Source organism: Dendrobates tinctorius, unplaced genomic scaffold (assembly GCF_039654945.1).
Source record: "Dendrobates tinctorius isolate UK_male_01 unplaced genomic scaffold, ASM3965494v1 ptg000384l, whole genome shotgun sequence".
Classification (NCBI taxonomy): domain Eukaryota; kingdom Metazoa; phylum Chordata; class Amphibia; order Anura; family Dendrobatidae; genus Dendrobates; species Dendrobates tinctorius.
The window spans coordinates 3,597,019-3,616,963 of record NW_027362050.1 but is presented as its reverse complement, the minus strand read 5'-3'; the positions used below and the strand labels follow the sequence as shown (position 1 = coordinate 3,616,963).

The 19,945-nt window shown below is 46.2% G+C and overlaps 1 protein-coding gene across 1 annotated transcript in view; it reads left to right on the top strand.

The window, feature by feature from the left end:
- LOC141076038 (uncharacterized) overlaps positions 1–19,945 on the top strand; it is a 98,331-nt gene that overhangs the window by 52,435 nt on the left and 25,951 nt on the right. The window contains exon 15 of the mRNA XM_073563297.1: positions 786–878. Coding sequence (XP_073419398.1) covers positions 786–878 — 93 coding nt within the window. The remainder of the gene's footprint in view (positions 1–785; positions 879–19,945) is intronic.

Here is a 19,945-nt window from a genome sequence, read left to right as displayed (position 1 = left end):
AAAATTTTGTTTCCAAAATCGTGCTGATGTAAAGCATACATGTGGGAAATGTTACTTATTAACGATATTGTGTGACATATTTCTCTGTTTTAAGGGCATGAAAATTAAAAATGGAAAAATTGCGAAATTTCCTAAATTTTTGCCAAATTTCCATTTTTTTCACAAATGAAAGCAAGTCATATCAAAGAAATTTTACCACTATCATGAAGTACAATATGTCCTGAGAAGACACTGTCAGAATCACCGGGATCCATGGAAGCGTTCCAGATTTATTACCTCATAAAGGGACAGTGGTCAGAATTCTAAAAATTGGCCCGGTCATTAACATGCAAACTACCCTTGGGGGTAAAAGGGTTAAAACTGCAGTCTCTCATTTTAATTGCTAAAATAGTACTGAAGATTCTCTTACATTATTTATCTATGCTGAGACCCCAAATGTAGGTAAAAGAAAGAATTGGCGCTATTCATCATCACTGGCATAGTGCACGCCGGTCTTAATGAAGTGCTCGCTGGAGTACATTGATCTCCATGTGTTGCTCAATGAATCAAGCGCTTCTGATATCCAGCGTGCGCTGTCGGCAGAACTGTACAAAAGCTGGGGGCTGACATACATTTCTGGAGTAAGTTACGCCACTGATGAATTTGACGGGTGTGCATGACCTCGCTAACTCCTGACAACTCCCGCCCATGCCACGCTCATATCACGGTATTGTGAAGTATTGTGTCTTATTACTTGATTTTAGCTGCTTTGTCTTTAGTGAGATCAACCTGATTTCTTCTTGCAGGCCGAACTGTAAACTTAAACAAGTCAGCAGCGAAAGAGGTTTTCAGGAGTCGACACAGATATCCACAAACATGAAATCTAACGAGAGATGGGGGTAAGTACCGCAATAAGTTGTCACACTGCGGCCGTGAGAAAAGTAAGATTCTGTTGCTAAAAGTCAACAGTGATTGTGTTTTAGGTGTTTTTAGCCACTAATAAAAAATTATTTAGTAAGGTGCAAAAAGGTAAATTTTTTCCACATCGGTGTTCAATGATCGAAAAGTCTTGAAAACCCGGCAATAATATTGTGTAGGAAAAAGTAATTTCTCCTCTGTGTTAGATGATCTTTACTAAGTTGTTAAAATGGAACTGTACTTTTGATAAACATAAATCAATAACACAAGCAAATATAAGAAACTTTGTAATATATCTTACCAGCTTCCTTCCCAACTTATCAGCCATTTCTTAGTCTCCCCCTCCTCCTATACTTGTCATCCATTCTGAAAAATAAGCCCAAATCCCTCTTGCTTAGAGAAGATGGACTACAGATGTTATGTGACACAGCACATTATGCTCTATGGAGAGGGAGTGGAAGCACTGAGGAGCAGGGAGAGAAAGCATGCACAGGGGAGACTAACTGGCGTTTTAATTTTTCTTTCACAAATCAATAATACGCATGAAAATTTGTAACTTTGTATTATATATTATCAGAGAAATCTGCTTGTTTCTGTCAGAACTGATCAGTCATTATCAAAATTTTCAATTTCTAGATACAATCTGTATTCAGTGAAGAAAGATTGTTCCATTACTGAGATAGGAGATGGCAGCTGCTACGGAAAGAGGGAAGAGGTAAAGACAGAACTCCGCACTCCTATCTGCATAGAATCTTATCAGCAGCAGCTGCCATCGCCTATCACAGTAATGGGAAAGTCTATCTTCACTGAGTACAGATTTTACCTTAGAATTGAGAATTTTGATAATGAACGATCAATTCTGGAAGAGAAAGAAGCAGATTTCTCTGATAAGATACATTATAAAGTTGCTTATTTTTTTGTGTACTATTGATTTATCAAATAAAAATGAAAACAACCGTTACTCTTTAAAGGGAACCTGTCACCCGATTCATGTAGACCATACCGTGGGCACCATGAATCAGAGGCACAATTGCTGTCAGGTCTGTCCTTCTGTGAAACTCTCCAGAATTTCAGAGAAAATAAACTTTAAAGATCTGGCGACACTGCAGGTGATTGACTGGTGTTTTCTATGTATGCACGTAGCAAGAGGCCTGTTAATCATCTTAGAGCGGTGCTGGTAAATGCCAGCCAGTGGACTAGTCTCATTTCAGGCTGTGGTCACCTGCCGGATTTATATTCTTCTAAAATGCCAGAATGTTTTATACTGCCGTGGTTTGGGCAGCATGAATTAGGTGATCGGGTCCCTTTTTAAAATCACTTTATAGAGTCATTGACCTCATCCAGACAGCTCAGCTCTGCTGTACAGTCTCCTTTATGCTTCTACTGCCTCCATCGGTGTGCTGAAAAATATACAAAGGGCATATTGGGCTGTGTATGGGAGATATCACTGAAGCTAGTCTCTTCCAACCAGCTGCTAATGGATTACACATTAAAGGTACAGACTGCAGATGGGAACAGCTCATTTTGAAAAATGTATTGAAAATTACCCTTAAAGGGGTTGTCCAGTCTAAATGATAAGTATGCTGTCACTCTTTTGAATCTCCCCAATGCATGCACTGTGCGCTACAATGATTCGCCGTTGTCTAAGCCGGGAACGGCAGCATGTATGCGATATGCATTTGTAAGGGAGGGACAGGACTGTAGTCGTGACCTGTATTACTGTAGCAGCTGTGTCCAGTCCTTCCCCTACATGAAACAATACTATTCTTCTCGGCATACCTGCATCTCCAGATTCAGTGTCATCCAGGTACTTCCCAGGTCATAATGGTCCCTCTTATAGGTGACTCACATTAATGGAGACAAGACAACTTTAACACTTTCTTTACCTAGGATTTCACACGTTACATCTACAGTTGGTACATCATAACATTTGTGTGCGTCCTCATCTTTCCCTTGTTTGCTGTCACTTCTGTGCAGTACACGCCCAGACCGGACCGTCTCTGACTGCTTCCCAGATCCGTCCTGGCCTGTCCTCGCTATAATGACATTTCCTTCAGCCTGTTTCGCCCCAGACACGAATTCATCAGTCACTACGTTTAGTGGCCCCTGGTAAAACATCCGGCCCATCTGTACCGATCTCGTTGAAGCTCCAACTCCTTCCATTTCCTTATTCCAGTCAACTTCTGCCCTAAAAGCATTGGCCCAGTTGATCAGACACCATATCTTCCTTTTTCAGTACTGACCCACTGCTAAGACTTGCAGTGGCCGTGGGTAATGTGAGCTGTAACAACTTAACGTTACATGGCTACCGAGCTGTCCGGGCCTATAGCCCATGTGGACACTTGGGCGCCCTGGCCCTGTCTCACTAAACTACTCTTCAGCACTAACCTTAACACCCAGCAGCCCTTCCTACAATTAAACCCCTATGAACATCCTATCAGGCCCCACTAGTGTACCCCATCTAGTGGCCCACAACATAATTACATCTACTTACGTCTATGGAGAAACTATGTTCTAAGAGTGCCCTTCCTTAATGTCCCAAGAAAGGATGCACTAACTTTCCCTAACTGTACATGTACAAAAGGCATATAATATTTGCAATACTATAACACAGGAATACAAGGCAATATATTACAGTTTTCTATAAAATGGTAACACATTCATGTGGCAATAACATAAACAAAGAGCGGTAATACATAGTTATACATATAGCAGTACCACAGGCAATTATCATAAAATACATTTATAAACATTAGGAACCAGAAGACAATCAGAGGGAAGGGAAGCATGGAAGACATTATATCTCACCCCCGTACATTTACTCCCAAGCAGAAGCTGTCTAAATGGGCATGACCTCACTCCATACAAGTGTATTGAGAGGATGTGCCGACTAGACTGCCATGCCCACTGGACATCTGCACCCGCACTTATATGGAGCAAGGCGACACCATCTAGATGGCTTCTTCCCAGGAGTATGCATATCGCATACATCATCGCCGTTCCCAGCTCATACACCGGCGAATCCTCGCAGTGCACAGTGCGTGCACTGGGGGGATTCAAACGTCTGCAGCCACACAGAGTGACTGCAGATTTATAATTTTAAGAAAAAGAAGGAAATGGAGAATATATGTAAAATGAAAAATTTATTTAGTACCATAGCAAAAAAGTCATCAGAGTCTCAATAAATATACATATAAACAGTATAGGATACAAAAAAGGAAGGACAAGGTAGGGAAAAGGAATTCCAATGTCCTCAGCCAACTAAATGTAATAGTACCCAGGCAAAGAGTTGCTCCCATGTAATGTCAAAGTGCGAGCACAATATGAATTATCATTGCTAATGAAAAAATACACTGGGGCAACACTTACCAATGTAGGGAGAAGGCAAGGGACACCAGAAATAGACCAACAAGGACCCCCGACGTGCGTTTCGCTTAGATTATATCAGCTTTCTCAAGGGGATGTTAATCATTTGTGCCTATTTGGCCTGTGCCGTGTTTAAGCCTAAGAGGATTCTGGTGTGTATGGACACTGACTAGACATCAGATTAGTAGACTGATGGCTGCAAGTGCTTTTTCTCATGAGCTTCAGCCAAGAGGGTTGTGGAGGAAAGTACCAGGACAAAGAACATAAGGGAATAACCACATGAGATTCAGTGGAAACTAATAAATATATTGAGAACTTTGTGAAGTAACAGTGTTTGGAGTGTAACTCCCATTAAGTGAATATGTATATTAGGGAGTAACATTGTTTACTGTTCTTACTTGTTAAGTTAATTCTGTATTAGAGTTGAGCGACTTTTGGTTTTTTAGGGTCGCGTTTCGTTTCGTGAAACCCGACTTTTCCAAAAGTCGGGTCGAGCAAGATCGTCCGATTATAGGGAAAAGTCGGGGTCGTCCCGAAACACGAAACCCAATGTAAGTCAATGGGGAATAAAAGTCGGCAGTGAGAGGAGGACAGGAAACACACCTACAGTGCCCATTTGAATGCCAAAAGCATCAATTCTTCTTACTTAAGCTTGTCAACCTTAATTAACTTCATAATACAAGTTACGCACTGAAAAATGGGGGTTATTTGGCTAAAGTTGTGGGGGGTAGGGCTGGCTCCAGGTTTTCATGTGCCCTGGGCGAAAGAGCGCCCCTTTAACACATACCACAACTCATCATGCTCCGATACGGCAGAGAAATAGCGGTATAGTACAATGAAAAATACTTCACTTTTTACATCTCATGACGAGGCCCATCTATTTCTCCATACAGAATCATTGGTCCCATATAATGTTTGAAACAGTATATGATGAGCTCCACATAATGCTACAGTATATGTTGGTCCCCATGGATGAAGCTCCACTGTCTTATGGGCCCAAATAATGCTCCAAACATAATGGGCCCCATTTCTACTGCTCTAGTGTATAATGGGCCCTGTAAATGCTGCTCCAGTGTCTGATGTCCACCTTTGGAATGTTCCAGTGTATGGTGGGCACCATCTATCATTCTCCAGAGTATAGTGCTCCCCAAAAATTGCTGTCCCAACATTGAAAACAATCAAATAAGTCTCCTCGCTAGGGAATCCCTGTACTTGTCTGGACTCCTCGTCGTCCCCATCTTCCATCTCACTGCACAGTATTTCAACTTTGCAAGTGCTGTGATCCTGAGCAAGCAGGGGGGGGCCCTCTAGCAGGTTAACTGATTGGGCGGCGTTATTCCCACGAGTCATGACCCTCCAAACAGCGTTCATGAAGGCAAAGTGTTTGTTTTACGTGGGCAGTATGGTTGCAAAGCTGAACCTTAAAGGAATGTCCAGAAGGGCACCACCAGGAGTGGAGCCTACGGTTAAATTCGACTCCACCTGGGAAACCTCAACCATGCCAGCTACAGAACAGATGCACACATTGCAAGCTTAATTCCGTTAACGAACGAGACTCCGTCATGCCCCGCGGTCCGAGTCCGGCTTACTAGAGGGACACGTGAGGCTCTGGCACATGAGATTGGCCAATAACTGGTGTGTCATGCCCTTACATGTCCGTGGCTGCATGTGCGCTACACTGAAAAGGCCAGCGTTTGTCGCTTACAGGTGCAGATAACCCGCTGAACAACGTTAGTGATGGGGATCACTGATGACAATTATTACCCGCGAACAATGATTTCCCAGTAAGTGCAGGTCAACCGCAGTTCCGGAATTAGGCCTAACCGTCATTCCTGAAAAAATGAAAAACTTACGTGTGCAAACCACAGGTGCTGTAGCTTGCTTAACAGCTCGCCAGCCGTTCTCACGCCCAGTATGGATTGCACGTGATTGCACAAAGGTTAGAAAGGGTACCGTATCCCCGGATAACATGTATGGATAGCGTACACATTCAAAATATATGTCTGTACATCAGGAGGCAGGCTCAGACGGTGTTAGGCCCAGTATGGATTGCACGTGATTGCACAAAGGTTAGAAAGGGTACCGTATCCCCAGATAACATGTATGGATAGCGTACACATTCGAAATATATGTCTATACATCAGGAGGCAGGCTCAGACGGTGTTAGGCCCAGTATGGATTGCACGTGATTGCACAAAGGTTAGAAAGGGTACCGTATCCCCGGATAACATGTATGGATAGCGTACACATTCAAAATATATGTCTATACATCAGGAGGCAGGCTCAGACGGTGTTAGGCCCAGTATGGATTGCACGTGATTGCACAAAGGTTAGAAAGGGTACCGTATCCCCGGATAACATGTATGGATAGCGTACACATTCAAAATATATGTCTGTACATCAGGAGGCAGGCTCAGACGGTGTTAGGCCCAGTATGGATTGCACGTGATTGCACAAAGGTTAGAAAGGGTACCGTATCCCCGGATAACATGTATGGATAGCGTACACATTCAAAATATATGTCTGTACATCAGGAGGCAGGCTCAGACGGTGTTAGGCCCAGTATGGATTGCACGTGATTGCACAAAGGTTAGAAAGGGTACCGTATCCCCGGATAACATGTATGGATAGCGTACACATTCAAAATATATGTCTGTATATCAGGAGGCAAGCTCAGACGGTGTTAGGCCCAGTATGGATTGCACGTGATTGCACAAAGGTTAGAAAGGGTACCGTATCCCTGGATAACATGTATGGATAGCGTACACATTCAAAATATATGTCTATACATCAAGAGGCAGGCTCAGACGGTGTTAGGCCCAGTATGGATTGCACGTGATTGCACAAAGGTTAGAAAGGGTACCGTATCCCCGGATAACATGTATGGATAGCGTACACATTCAAAATATATGTCTGTACATCAGGAGGCAGGCTCAGACGGTGTCAGGCACAGTATGGATTTGACGGCCCAGATTACACAGCGGAGGAGCAGGGAGAGGTAAAGATTGCGAATGCTGTGGCCCTGCCCAAGCAAGGGGGGCCCACTCGTGGGCGTCGGTACTGGCACTGGGCCCCTCATAGTACGGCGGTGTGTCTGACGGCGGGTGTGCACCACCACCGTCAGAGACACTTGATTGCACTATGAGGGACCCTGTGCCAGTGCCCGCACCCAAGAGTCGGCCTACCCACCAGTCCAGGGCAACGGCACTCGCACGGTGTCGTGCGCTAGGTGGTGACCCCGGCCATGGGGGGGGAGGCAGCACAGTTAGGGAGTTTTAGAAAGTGGCATATGTTGATGTTGGACATTCAGCTGATGCAAAAGGCGAAATAGGTGAAGTCCCAGGAAGAGGTGGACCAAAGCAAGCCATTTTTCTGTCACCCTATGTGTCATCAGGGGAAGGTGGGACAAAATCCTTGGAAAACCATGCATGCTTCATTTTAATGAAGGTTAGATCATCCACATTTTGGGTTGACAGACGGGTCCTTTTTTCTGTCAGGATTGATCCAGCTGCACTGAAGACTCTTTCCGATAGCACACTTGCAGCTGGGCAAGCGAGCTCCTGTAAGGCATATTGGGCCAATTCAGGCCAGGTGTCCAGTTTAGCGGCCCAATAGTCAAAGGGGAATGACCTGTGTGGGAGAACATCGATATGGGAGGAAAAGTAGTTTGTAACCATAGTTGACAACTGCTGTCTCCTGTCACTTTCCATCGATGCAGTATTACCAGTTGTGTGAGCGGTATTTGAAAAATCAGTCCACAACATTGTCATGAAACCCCTGTCTCCAACGCCACTTCTGCTGTGTGCACCACGAACACCTCTGCCAAGCTGCCCCCGGCCCGTACGGCTCGTGTGAGAACCATCACCGCTGCTGTGTGCTGGGAATGCCTCAAGCAACCGATTTACCAGAGTTGCTTGTTTATTAGCCAATATTAGGTCAAGGTTCTCCTGTGGCATGATGTTTTGTAATTTGCCTTTATAGCGTGGATCCAGGATGCTGGCCAACCAGTAGTCGTCATCGTTCATCATTTTGGCAATGCGTGGGTCCCTTTTTAGGATCTGCAAGGCATAATCTGACATGTGGGCCAATGTTCCCGGTGTCAATGATGCACTGCGAGTGCTGGGTGGAGGAGCACTTTCTGGCAAATCCACATCCCTCCAGTCACGCACAAACCCTGTACCAGACCTTGCCACGCCAACATTTTCACTTGCCCCACGAGATGCATCCTCCTCCCCTAAGTAATCATCCCCATCATCCTCCTCCTCCTCCTCCTCTTCTTCCTCCACCTCGTCCAGGAGAGGTCCCTGAGCAGACAATGGCTGAATGTCATCAAGGATTCCCTCCTCCTCTTCCTCCTCATCAACATTGGCTGCAGACGCCTGCTCCTTAAGGTGCGTCAAAGTTTGCATGAGCAGACGCATAAGTGGGATGCTCATGCTTAGGATGGCGTCGTCTGCGCTTACCAGCCGTGTGCATTCCTCAAAACACTGACGGACTTTACAGAGGTCTTTCAGCTTCGACCACTGCACACCTGTCAACTCCATGTCTGCTCTCAAAGTGCCTGGCCGTGTATCCTCCCACAAATGCATTATGGCCTGCCTCTGCTCGCACAGCCGCTCCACCATGTGCAGGGTGGAGTTCCACCTTGTTGCAATGTCGATAATGAGGCGGTGGTTGGGAAGATGGAGCAATCGCTGCAGCTTCTGCATACGAACGGAGTGTACAGGCGACCGGCGGATGTGCGCGCACAGTCTTCGCACCTTCTGGAGCAGGGCTGTTAACTCCGGATAATTTTTGAGGAAGCACTGCACCACCAGGTTCAAGGTGTGAGCCAAGCAAGGTATATGGCTGAGTTTTGAAAGGGCTATGGCTGCCACAAAATTACGGCCGTTATCACTAACTACCTTGCCTGCCTCAAGATGTACACTGCCCAGCCATGACTCAGTTTGTCGCTTCAAGTACTCGGCCAGCACCTCGGCGGTGTGTCTGTTGCCCAAACACATCATCTGCAACACAGCCTGCTGACGCTTTCCACTAGCTGCTCGATAGGGGGACACATCGTGTGCAACAGTGGCAGCTGCAGATGGAGTGCTCGTACGACTGCGCTCTGTGGACGAGCTTTCGCTTCTGGAGGAGGAGGAGGAGGGGTCGAACGCCTACAGCCAACTGTTTTCTATACCGTGGGCTAGGCAGCACTGTCCCACCACCGCTGTCCCCTGTGGACCCTGCATCCACCACATTAACCCAGTGCGCAGTGATGGACACGTAACGGCCCTGGCCATGCCGACTGGACCATGCATCAGTTGTGAGGTGCACTTTTCCGCTCACTGACTGCTTGAGTGCATGGACAATGCGGTCTTTCACATGATGGTGGAGGGCTGGGATGGCTTTGCGAGAGAAGAAGTGGCGACTGGGTAGGTCATAGCGTGGTACTGCATAGGCCATAAGTTCGCGGAAAGCTATGCTTTCCACCAACCGAAAGGGCATCATCTCAAACGAGATTAGTTTGGCAATGTGGGCGTTCAAACCCAGTGTACGCGGATGAGAGACTGAGTACTTTCTTGACCTACTCATAGTGTCTGGGAGGGTGAGCTGGACTTGAGAACTGCATATGGTGGAAGTAGCGGTGGACAGGGCGGACTGAGAGAGGGTTGATGATGGTGATGGAGTTGGTGTTCTTTCTGATGGCCTAGAATCAGTCTTTCGTTGATATAACAGTGGGATACCCTGACTGCTGTGGCCTTGCAACGACACCTCAACATTTGCTGCTGTGCTAACCGGTGGGCTTACAGTGGGGGAAACAATGTAGCGTTGCTGACTACCTTCGTTGTGATCAGTTGCACATGTGGCACTTGAGGTTTGGTGTTGTGTCCACGCTTGCAAGTGCATGCTGGTTAAATATCTAAGCATGCAACTGGTATTCAAATTTTTCAGATTTTTCCCTCGGCTAAAGGTCTTTGCGCACTTCTTACAGATAACCTTGGCCTGATCATGAGGATTTTGGTCAAAAAAGTGCCACACTGCACTCTTCCTACTTTGGCAGACATTTTGCGGCCTAGCACGCTGTGATCTTTTGACCCTCTGGACAAGCTGTCCAGCAACTCTTTTGATGTTTGGAACCTGTCTTTGGAGTGCTCCGGGCCTGCCAGATAACAGCTGTTGCGATGTCGATGTCTGCTGTGGATGCTCCTCATCTGAGCTATTGGAAGCAGCACCCTCTTCCCCCAATGGATGCCAATCTGGGTCAACAACTGGGTCATCCATCACCTCCTCTTCTATGTCATGTGCACCTTCCTCTGTGTCACCGTGTATGGTGGTATAGTGTGCGGGAAGGGGCACCTGAGTCTCATCAGGGTCAGAATCTGGCTCTGTACACTGCGAGGACAATGTAGTGCTCTGAGTGAATGTACCAGCAGAATCATCCATCAGCGGCTGTGCATCAGTGCACTCCATGTCAGATTCATCTTGGCCTGGGTAATTCACCATTTGACTTGATAATCCAGGCATGGTATGTGAAAACAGCTCCAAGGAGTAATCAGTAGTATGGCCTGCGTCATCCTTCAATCTTGGTTGGGGTGAAGGACACAAGGAAAGGTGTGGTTCATGAACATGAGCCTCCAATGACAACTCAGTGCTTTTACTTTTTACAACTGAAGAAGAGGAGGCGATAGAGCTGGAGGCTGAGTCAGCAATGTAAGACAAAACTTTTTCCTGATGCTCTGGCTTTAAAAGCGGTTTGCCAACTCCTAGAAAACTAAGCGTTCGAGGCCTTATGTAGCCAGACGATGACGCAGGCTCAACACCTCCTGCATTCGGTCCTATTTTGCTCTTGCCACTACCATCAGATCCACCACCAACACCATCATTACCAGCTGCCAACCCCCGCCCAATTCCACGGCCTCTTCCACCAGCCTTCCTAATTTTTTGTAGAAATGTAGACAAAATCCAACAAACTATATAGTAATGTAAAACAAGGTACAAGGTGTCTATAGGATGGGAGATTTTGAATTTCTGCAGACACTTGTGGACACTGGACACTTTTGGATTGTGTGAGGCCCACTGATATCTGAGCGCTATGTCACAGGCTCGATGGCACAGCTGTGTCAAAAGTGACGAGAGGATAAGGGAGATTTTGAATTTCTGCAGACACTTGTGGACACTGGACACTTTTGGATTGTGTGAGGCCCACTGATATCTGAGCGCTATGTCACAGGCTCGATGGCACAGCTGTGACAAAAGTGACGAGAGGATAAGGGAGATTTTGAATTTCTGCACACACTTGTGGACACTGGACACTTTTGGATTGTGTGAGGCCCAATGAATATCTGAGCGCTATGTGACAGGCTCGATGGCACAGCTGTGACCAAAGTGACTAGAGGATAAAGGAGATTTTGAATTTCTGCACACACTTGTGGACACTGGACACTTTTGGATTGTGTGAGGCCCACTGATATCTGAGCGCTATGTCACAGGCTCGATGGCACAGCTGTGACAAAAGTGACTAGAGGATAAGGGAGATTGGATTGCTTTTAAAAAAGCAGTTTGCAGAGCAGTGGGTAAACAGCAATGCCAGCCTGTCAGGAAGCCTTAAAAGGCAGCCCAACAACCAACACCACTGTTACACCACAATATAGCCTCCCCTTGCACTGCACACACAGTGACTGGTGTGTTGTACAGGCCAAATCGCTAGCAGCAGAAGCAGTTTTTTTTTCTTCTCAGCAGGACAAAAAAAAAAATTGGGATTGCTTTTAAAAAAGCAGTTTGCGGAGCAGTGGGTAAACAGCAATGCAGGAATGTCAGGAAGCCTTAGAAGGCAGCCCAACAACCAACACCACTGATACACCACTATATAGCCTCCCCTTGCACTGCACACACAGTGACTGGTGTGTTGTACAGGCCAAATCGCTAGCAGCAGAAGCAGGTTTTTTTTCTTCTCAGCAGGACAAAAAAAAAAATTGGGATTGCTTTTAAAAAAGCAGTTTGCGGAGCAGTGGGTAAACAGCAATGCAGGAATGTCAGGAAGCCTTAGAAGGCAGCCCAACAACCAACACCACTGATACACCACTATATAGCCTCCCCTTGCACTGCACACACAGTGACTGGTGTGTTGTACAGGCCAAATCGCTAGCAGCAGAAGCAGTTTTTTTTTCTTCTCAGCAGGACAAAAAAAAAAAATTGGGATTGCTTTTAAAAAAGCAGTTTGCGGAGCAGTGGGTAAACAGCAATGCAGGAATGTCAGGAAGCCTTAGAAGGCAGCCCAACAACCAACACCACTGATACACCACTATATAGCCTCCCCTTGCACTGCACACACAGTGACTGGTGTGTTGTGCAGGCCAAATCGCTAGCAGCAGAAGCAGTTTTTTTGTCTTCTTCCCTGCCTAACGCTCTCCCTACAGAATCAGCAGCAACCTCTCCCTATACTGAGATCGGCAGAAGTAAGATGGCGGTCGGCGTGCACGCCCTTTTATACCCCCTGTGACGCCCACCAAAGCAAGCCAATCACTTGCATGCCCTTCTGAAAGATGGTGGTGACCCCTGCCTATGTCATCACGTTGCCCACAGTGTCCGTGGATCCTGATTGGCTGAAAAAGAGCGCAAAACAAACTTTTGAAACGCGACTTTGGCGCGTAAGTCGCCGACCTCGTGGCCGACCTCATCCTAGGGTCGGGTTTCGTTTCATGAAACCCGACTTTGCCAAAAGTCGGCGACTTTTGAAATTTTTCGACCCGTTTCGCTCAACTCTATTCTGTATTGTTAAATATGCCTCTCAAAGTGACAGTAACCACAAGTATCACTGTACCTGGGGTCCTGCTCAGTAAAAATTGAAATTTTTACATTAGGATATTGGATCAGACAAGAAAAAACAGCGTATATCATGGGACAGTATGTTTTTGACAGAAATGTCAGAATCAGATGAAATCTAACTCTGTTGTGAACTTTCTCAATTTGACTTCTGTGTCGGGGCTCCCTCTGGTGGTTACTGTGGGTAGTGGAGCTGGCCAAAGTCTGCCACCTGACGATGAGGATTGGAAATCAGGGGTTACTGATTGGAGTATTTAAGTGAGCAGGCTTCCTTCAGTCCCTGCTGGTGATTAGTTTTCTTCCTGTGCATTCTGAGGTCTGCTGTCTCCTGCCTGATCCTGCATTTTTCAGTTAAGTTGTTCATTTGCTAATCCTTTGCATCTGATCTGGTTTTGCCTCTTTCTGCTTTGCTGTAAGGGTTCAGCGTGCTCCCTGCTGGGGCAGTGCTGGACCCGTGTTGTGAATTCACTTTCTGGCCTCCCTCTGGTTATTGCTGAAGGTGGTGGAGCTGGTCGGTTTGACAGACGGGTTGCAGGTTCTCTTTCTGGGCTCCCTCTGGTGGTTACTGGAGGTAGTGGAGCTGATTTGATTGACAAAGGCTTGCCACCTGATGAGGAGGAGGACGATTGGAGATCTGGGGTTTCAGATTGGGATTTAAGACAGCCGACGCCCTCTATCCCTTCTGGTGATTTTTTTTGCTGCCTTGCCTCCTGAGGTCTGACGTATCCAGCTCTGTTCCTGCATTGTTCAGCTAAGTGATTCATTTGCTTTTCTGTTTGCATTTGTTCAGGTTCTGTCTATCCCTGCTTTGTGCAGGTCAGCCAGCTCCGGCTGGGGCTGTGCTGAATCACCACCCATATGTGGCTGCTTGTGCCAGTTTGTTTTGCCCCCTGTTAGATTGGTCTCTATTGCTCTGCTTTCAGAATCTACCAGAGTGCTGATATAGTGGGTGGTGAAGTCGTGTGACTTCAGGGTTTTTTGCATCAGACGTGTTGGGCATTTTGCAGGGTTTTTTGTGTGCTTGCAGACAGTGTCTATCCTTTCCTGTCTAGTCAGTGTGGGCCCCATCATTTGCTCAGTCTAGTTTTCTACCTGCGTTTGTGTTTTCATCTTGTCTCACCGACAATATATGTTTGTGGGCTATCTATTCCTTTGGGATCTGCTCTGTGGCAGTTTAGATTTCCCCTTTCTTGCTTTAGGCGTAGTTAGCTCTCCGGCTGTGCCGAGGCGTCTGGGATCATCGTAGGTATGCTCCACGGCTACTGCTAGTTGTGTGGATAGGATCAGGGGTCTGCAATCTGCTTAGTTACCAACCTCTCTGGTGTTCTGTGGCTCAGCTTGGGCCTGCTCTCCTCCTCGGTGACCCATTCATAACAATCACCAGCCAAACTGCAGACTCTAGGGTACTGTATAAATGGAAAGAATTTTTTTAAAAAAAGTGTTAGACTGTTTTTTTTGCATATTTTTTCCTCTTTTTTTTCTGGGGCAGCAGGAGGAGATTTTTTTTTCTAAATGGAGACTAAGCAATTGTCTGATCATGTTGAGCAGCTTGCTGCTGAAGTGCGGGGAATTTCTGCCTATCTCGCTCAATCATCTGCTGTTGAACCAAAAATTCCTACTCCTGATGTGTTTTCTGGGGATCGGTCTAAATTTTTGAATTTTAAGAATTGTAAACTTTTTTTTGCTTTGAAACCTAACTCAGCGGGGAGCTCTGTGCAGCAGGTTAAAATTATCATCTCGCTGCTGCACGGTGATCCCCAGGATTGGGCCTTTTCTTTGACACCCGGAGATCCAATTTTGGCTAATGTGGACGTGTTTTTTCAAGCCTTGGGGTTGTTGTATGATGAACCTAATGCTATTGATCAAGCAAACCTTATTGGCATTGAACCAGGGTCAGGATTCTGCAGAGTTATATTGTCAAATATTCCGAAAGTGGGTGTTCCTTACTAAATGGAATGACGATGCCCTAGTAACTCTCTTTCGGAAGGGTTTGGCAGAAACCGTAAAGGATGTTATGGTGGGATTTCCTGTTCCCTCTGGTCTGGACAACTCTATGTCATTGGCCATTCTAATTGATCGGCGTTTACATGACCGTAAGACTACACGAGTGGCATTGCCGCCTTTCGAACGAACATCTGAACCTATGCAATGTGATAGGGTTTTGTCTAGGCTGCAACATCAGAAGTTTAGAAGGCGTAATAAGCTGTGTTTTTTCTGTGGGGATGCCTCTCATACTATTTCTGTCTGCCCTAAACGAGAAAAGCGTTTTGCTCACACATTTGCGGTGGGCAGTGTACAGCCTAAGTTCCTTTTGGTGATTACCCTGATCTGCTCTTTGTCTACATTTTCCGCTAAGGCTTTTGTAGATTCAGGAGCAGCTTTGAATCTGATGGATTTGGACTTTGCTAAACGTTGTGGTTTTCCCATGATACCCCTGCGGACTCCTATCTCTTTGAGGGGTATTGATGCTACTCCTTTGGCGGAGAATAAACCCCAGTTTTGGACGCAGGTGATAATGCGGGACGCCCAGGAACAACAAGAAAATTGTAAATTTTTGGTGTTGCACAATTTGCATGATACTATTGTTCTGGGGTTTCCTTGGTTGCAAACTCATAATCCTGTTTTGGATTGGAAATCTGTGTCTGTGGTGAGTTGGGGTTGTCAATGTGTTCTTAGTGACACTCCTGTTTTCTCCACCTCTCCCCAGTCTCATGATATTCCTGACTATTTGGCTGATTTTTCTGATGTATTTAGTGAGAGTAAGTCTGCGTCTTTGCCTCCTCATAGGAGTTATGACTGTGCAATTGAGTTAATGCCCGGGTGTAAATTTCCCAAGGGTCAGCTTTTCAACTTATCGGTACCTGAACATGATGCTATGCGATCTTATATCAAGGAGTCATTGGAGAAGGGTCATATTAGACCATCCTCTTCACCTTTAGGTGCTGGGGTTTTTTTTGTGGCCAAGAAAGATAGTTCATTAAGGCCATGTATTGACTAGTGTTCCCTTAACAAAATCACTGTTAAATATCAGTACCCGTTACCCCTGATTTCTGATTTATTTTCCAGAGTTAAAAGTGCCTGTTGGTTTACCAAGCTTGACCTCAGGGGGGCATATAATCTTATTCACATCAGGCACGGGGATGAATGGAAGATGGCGTTTAATACTCCTGAGGGATATTTTGAGTACCTGGTGATGCCTTTTGGGCTCACTATTGCCCCTTCTGTCTTCCAATCTTTTATGAATGATATTTTCTGGGACTTTGTGGATACGTTTTTGATTATTTATCTGGATGATATTTTGATCTTTTCCAGTGATTGGGATTCTCATGTGGAACATGTCCGGACTGTGTTCTGGATTTTGAGGGAAAATTCTCTGTATGTTAAGGGATCGAAGTGCCTCTTTGGTGTACAGAGGATTTCATTTTTGGGATTCATTTTGTCCCCGTCTGCTATTGAAATGGACCCCGCCAAGATACAAGACATTTATGATTGGGTTCAGCCCACTTCTTTGAAGGCTCTCCGGAATTTTTTGGGTTTTGCTAATTTCTCCGTAAATTTATAAGTAATTTTTCTGGCATTGTTAAATCACTGACTGATTTGACCATAAATGGAGCTGATGTGGTGAATTGGTCTCCAGAGGCAGTCTCGGCATTTCAGGAGCTTAAGCGGAGATTCACTTCTGCTTCGGTTCTACGGAAATCTGATGTCTCACTCCCATTTCAGGTGGAGGTAGATGCTTCTGAGATTGGTGCAGGAGCTGTTTTGTCCCAAAAAGATCCGGTGACTTCTAAGATGAATCCCTGTGCCTTCTTTTCTCGTAAATTCTCCCCATCTGAACGTAACTATGACGTGGGGAATCGGGAATTGTTGGCCATGAAATGGGCATTTGAAGAGTGGAGACATTGGTTGGAGGGAGCTAGACATCAAGTTGTGGTCCTCACCGACCACAAAAATTTGATTTATCTTGAGTCAGCCAAGCGCTTGAATCCTAGACAGGTTAGGTGGGCCTTGTTTTTCACGAGTTTTAATTTTGTGGTCTCTTTTCTTCCGGGCACTAAGAATGTTAAGGCAGACGCCCTTTCTAGGAGTTTCTTTGCGGACTCTCTTGATGTCACCGAACCTACTACCATTCTAAATGAGTGTTAGGAGTGGTGGAAGGCACTAAATAAAAAATATGGATAAAGTGCCTTCGCCGCTCGGGGTCCACCGTGCGGAGGATGGAAAACCGCAGCTAGTAGATGCAGAGTACTATGGCGGTAATGTGCACAGGGTTTAACTGCACCCAATGTGCACTGAAGCAAGCTCTGTTACACTCACAGAGCTGCAGGCAAAAAGCATACACAAAACGCTGAGTCTGTTCAGGGTCACAGAGTCTCAGCGATGCAGACACGGTATTCAGAGTCACAGGAGTAGCCTTAGACAACAGAACTACTCCGGCTAGACCTACCGTTAAATAAGGTGCGTGGCGTCGCAACAGCGGACGCAGAGATAAGCTGCAACTGCAGCGCGGCAAGAACTGAGCCTCGGGTAAGGCGCTGCAATAACGCTGGCGCAATGCAGACGCTAAGCTGCTGAGCAAGATGGAGCTCAGCGCACTGGCGCTACTACTGGTAGGAACCAATCACTCACACAAACGTATTATCAGAGGGAAGGGGTTTCTTAATAAGTCTTTCACCAGTCCAAGCATCCATCATCAAACATACAGCAGCAAGTATGAAAAATACTAGCGCATGGCAGAACAGCCATGCGCGCTTTTTATACCAAACGGGACCTTCCGGAAATCTCCAGGCTACAAGAGGACCCAATAGGATTCGACACATGACCTGAGCACCTGACTCCCGAACTCCAATGGAAGTTCGACGCATGAGCATGCTCAGTTAAGGGAACAGAGGACTTAGCCTCTGGAGAGAGTTTCCGCAAGGCACTCTCCTCTGCAATCTCCTCAGCAGCAGATGAAGCGCAGGAGACTGCAGAATGTAAGGGTCTAGATTTCAACATAGGAGAGGTAGAAATCTGACTCCTAACAATGAGGGTGTAGTTCTTTCCGCCATCTCACCCGATTTGAGACGTGCCCTGTAGGAATTTCAGGAGGACAAACCTGAGCGTTGCCCTATGGGAAAATTGTATGTCCCTGACCAGTGGAGGAAAAGAGTAATGTCTGAAATTCATTGCTCCGTGTTGGCTGGTCATCCAGGTATTTTTGGTACCAGAGATTTGGTGAGTCGGTCTTTTTGGTGGGCTGCCTTGTCTCGTGATGTCAGGAATTTTATGCAGTCCTGTGGGACTTGTTCTTGATCCAAGCCTTGTTCTCGTTCTAGTGGGTTGTTGATGCCCCTGCCAGTGCCCAGGAGGCCATTGACCCATATCTCAATGGATTTTATTTCCGATCTTCCTGTCTCTCAGAGAATGACTGTTATCTGGGTGATCTGTGATAGATTTTCTAAGAGGGTCCATCTTGTACCACTCCCAAAGTTGCCATCTTCTTCTGAGTTGGTACCCTTGTTCTAACAACAGGTGGTTCGGTTGCACGGGATTCCTGAGAACATTGTGTCGGACAGAGGAGTCCAGTTTGTTTCTAGATTTTGGAGAGCTTTTTGTTCCAAACTGGGAATTCAGTTATCTTTCTCCTCTGCATTTCACCCTCAGACCAAAGGGCAGACTGAGAGAACAAACCAGACTTTGGAGTCCTACTTGAGATGTTTCATATCTGCTGATTAGGATGACTGGGTCTCATTTTTGCCCTTGGCCGAATTCGCGCTAAATAATAGCGCTAGTTCTGCCACTTTGATGTCGCCTTTTTTTTTTGTAACTTTGGGTTTCATCAGGGCAGGTGGAATCTTCGACCTGCCCAAGTGTGAACTCTGTGGTAGAGAGAATGCAGCAGATTTGGGACCAAGTGGTGGATAAGTTGTCCCACTCTCACTAGAAAGCCCAACGGTTTTCTAAATGGCATAGGACCATTGGTCCCTGGTATAAAGTGGGTGATATGGTTTGGTGTCTTCAAAGAATATTCCTATGAAGGTTGCGTCTCCAAAATTCAAGCCAAGATTCATTGGTCCTTATAAGATTCTGGAGATCCTTTATCCCGTTTCTTTCCGATTGGCTCTTCCAGTTACGTTTAAAATCCATAGCGTGTTTCATAAATCTTTGTTGAAGAGGTTTGTGGAGCCAGTGGTTCATGTGGCGGCGCCTCCGGGCCCTGTATTGGTTGAAGGCAATTTGAAGTACGAGGTAGAGAAAATATTGGATTCTCATTTGGCTAGACGGAGACTCCAGCACTTGGTCAAATGGAAGGGTTATGGCCAGGAGGATAATTCTTGGGCCTCTGCTTCTCACATTCATGCCGAAAGATTGGTTCGTGCTTTTCACCGGGCCCATCCTGATCGGTCTGGTGGCATGGATGAGGGTTCGGTGACACTTCCTCAAGGGGGGTACTGTTGTGAATTCACTTTCTGGCCTCCCTCTGGTTATTGCTGAAGGTGGTGGAGCTGGTCGGTTTGACAGAGGGGTTGCAGGTTCTCTTTCTGGGCTCCCTGTGGTGGTTACTGGAGGTAGTGGAGCTGATTTGATTGACAAAGGCTTGCCACCTGATGAGGAGGAGGACGATTGGAGATCTGGGGTTTCAGATTGGGATTTAAGACAGCCGACGCCCTCTATCCCTGCTGGTGATTTTTTTGCTGCCTTGCCTCCTGAGGTCTGACATATCCAGCTCTGTTCCTGCATTGTCCAGCTAAGTGATTCATTTGCTTGTCTGTTTGCATTTGTTCAGGTTCTGTCTATCTGTGCTTTGTGCGGGTCAACCAGCTCCAGCTGGGGCTCTGCTGAATCACCACCCATATGTGGCTGCTTGTGCCAGTTTGTTTTGCCCCCTGTTAGA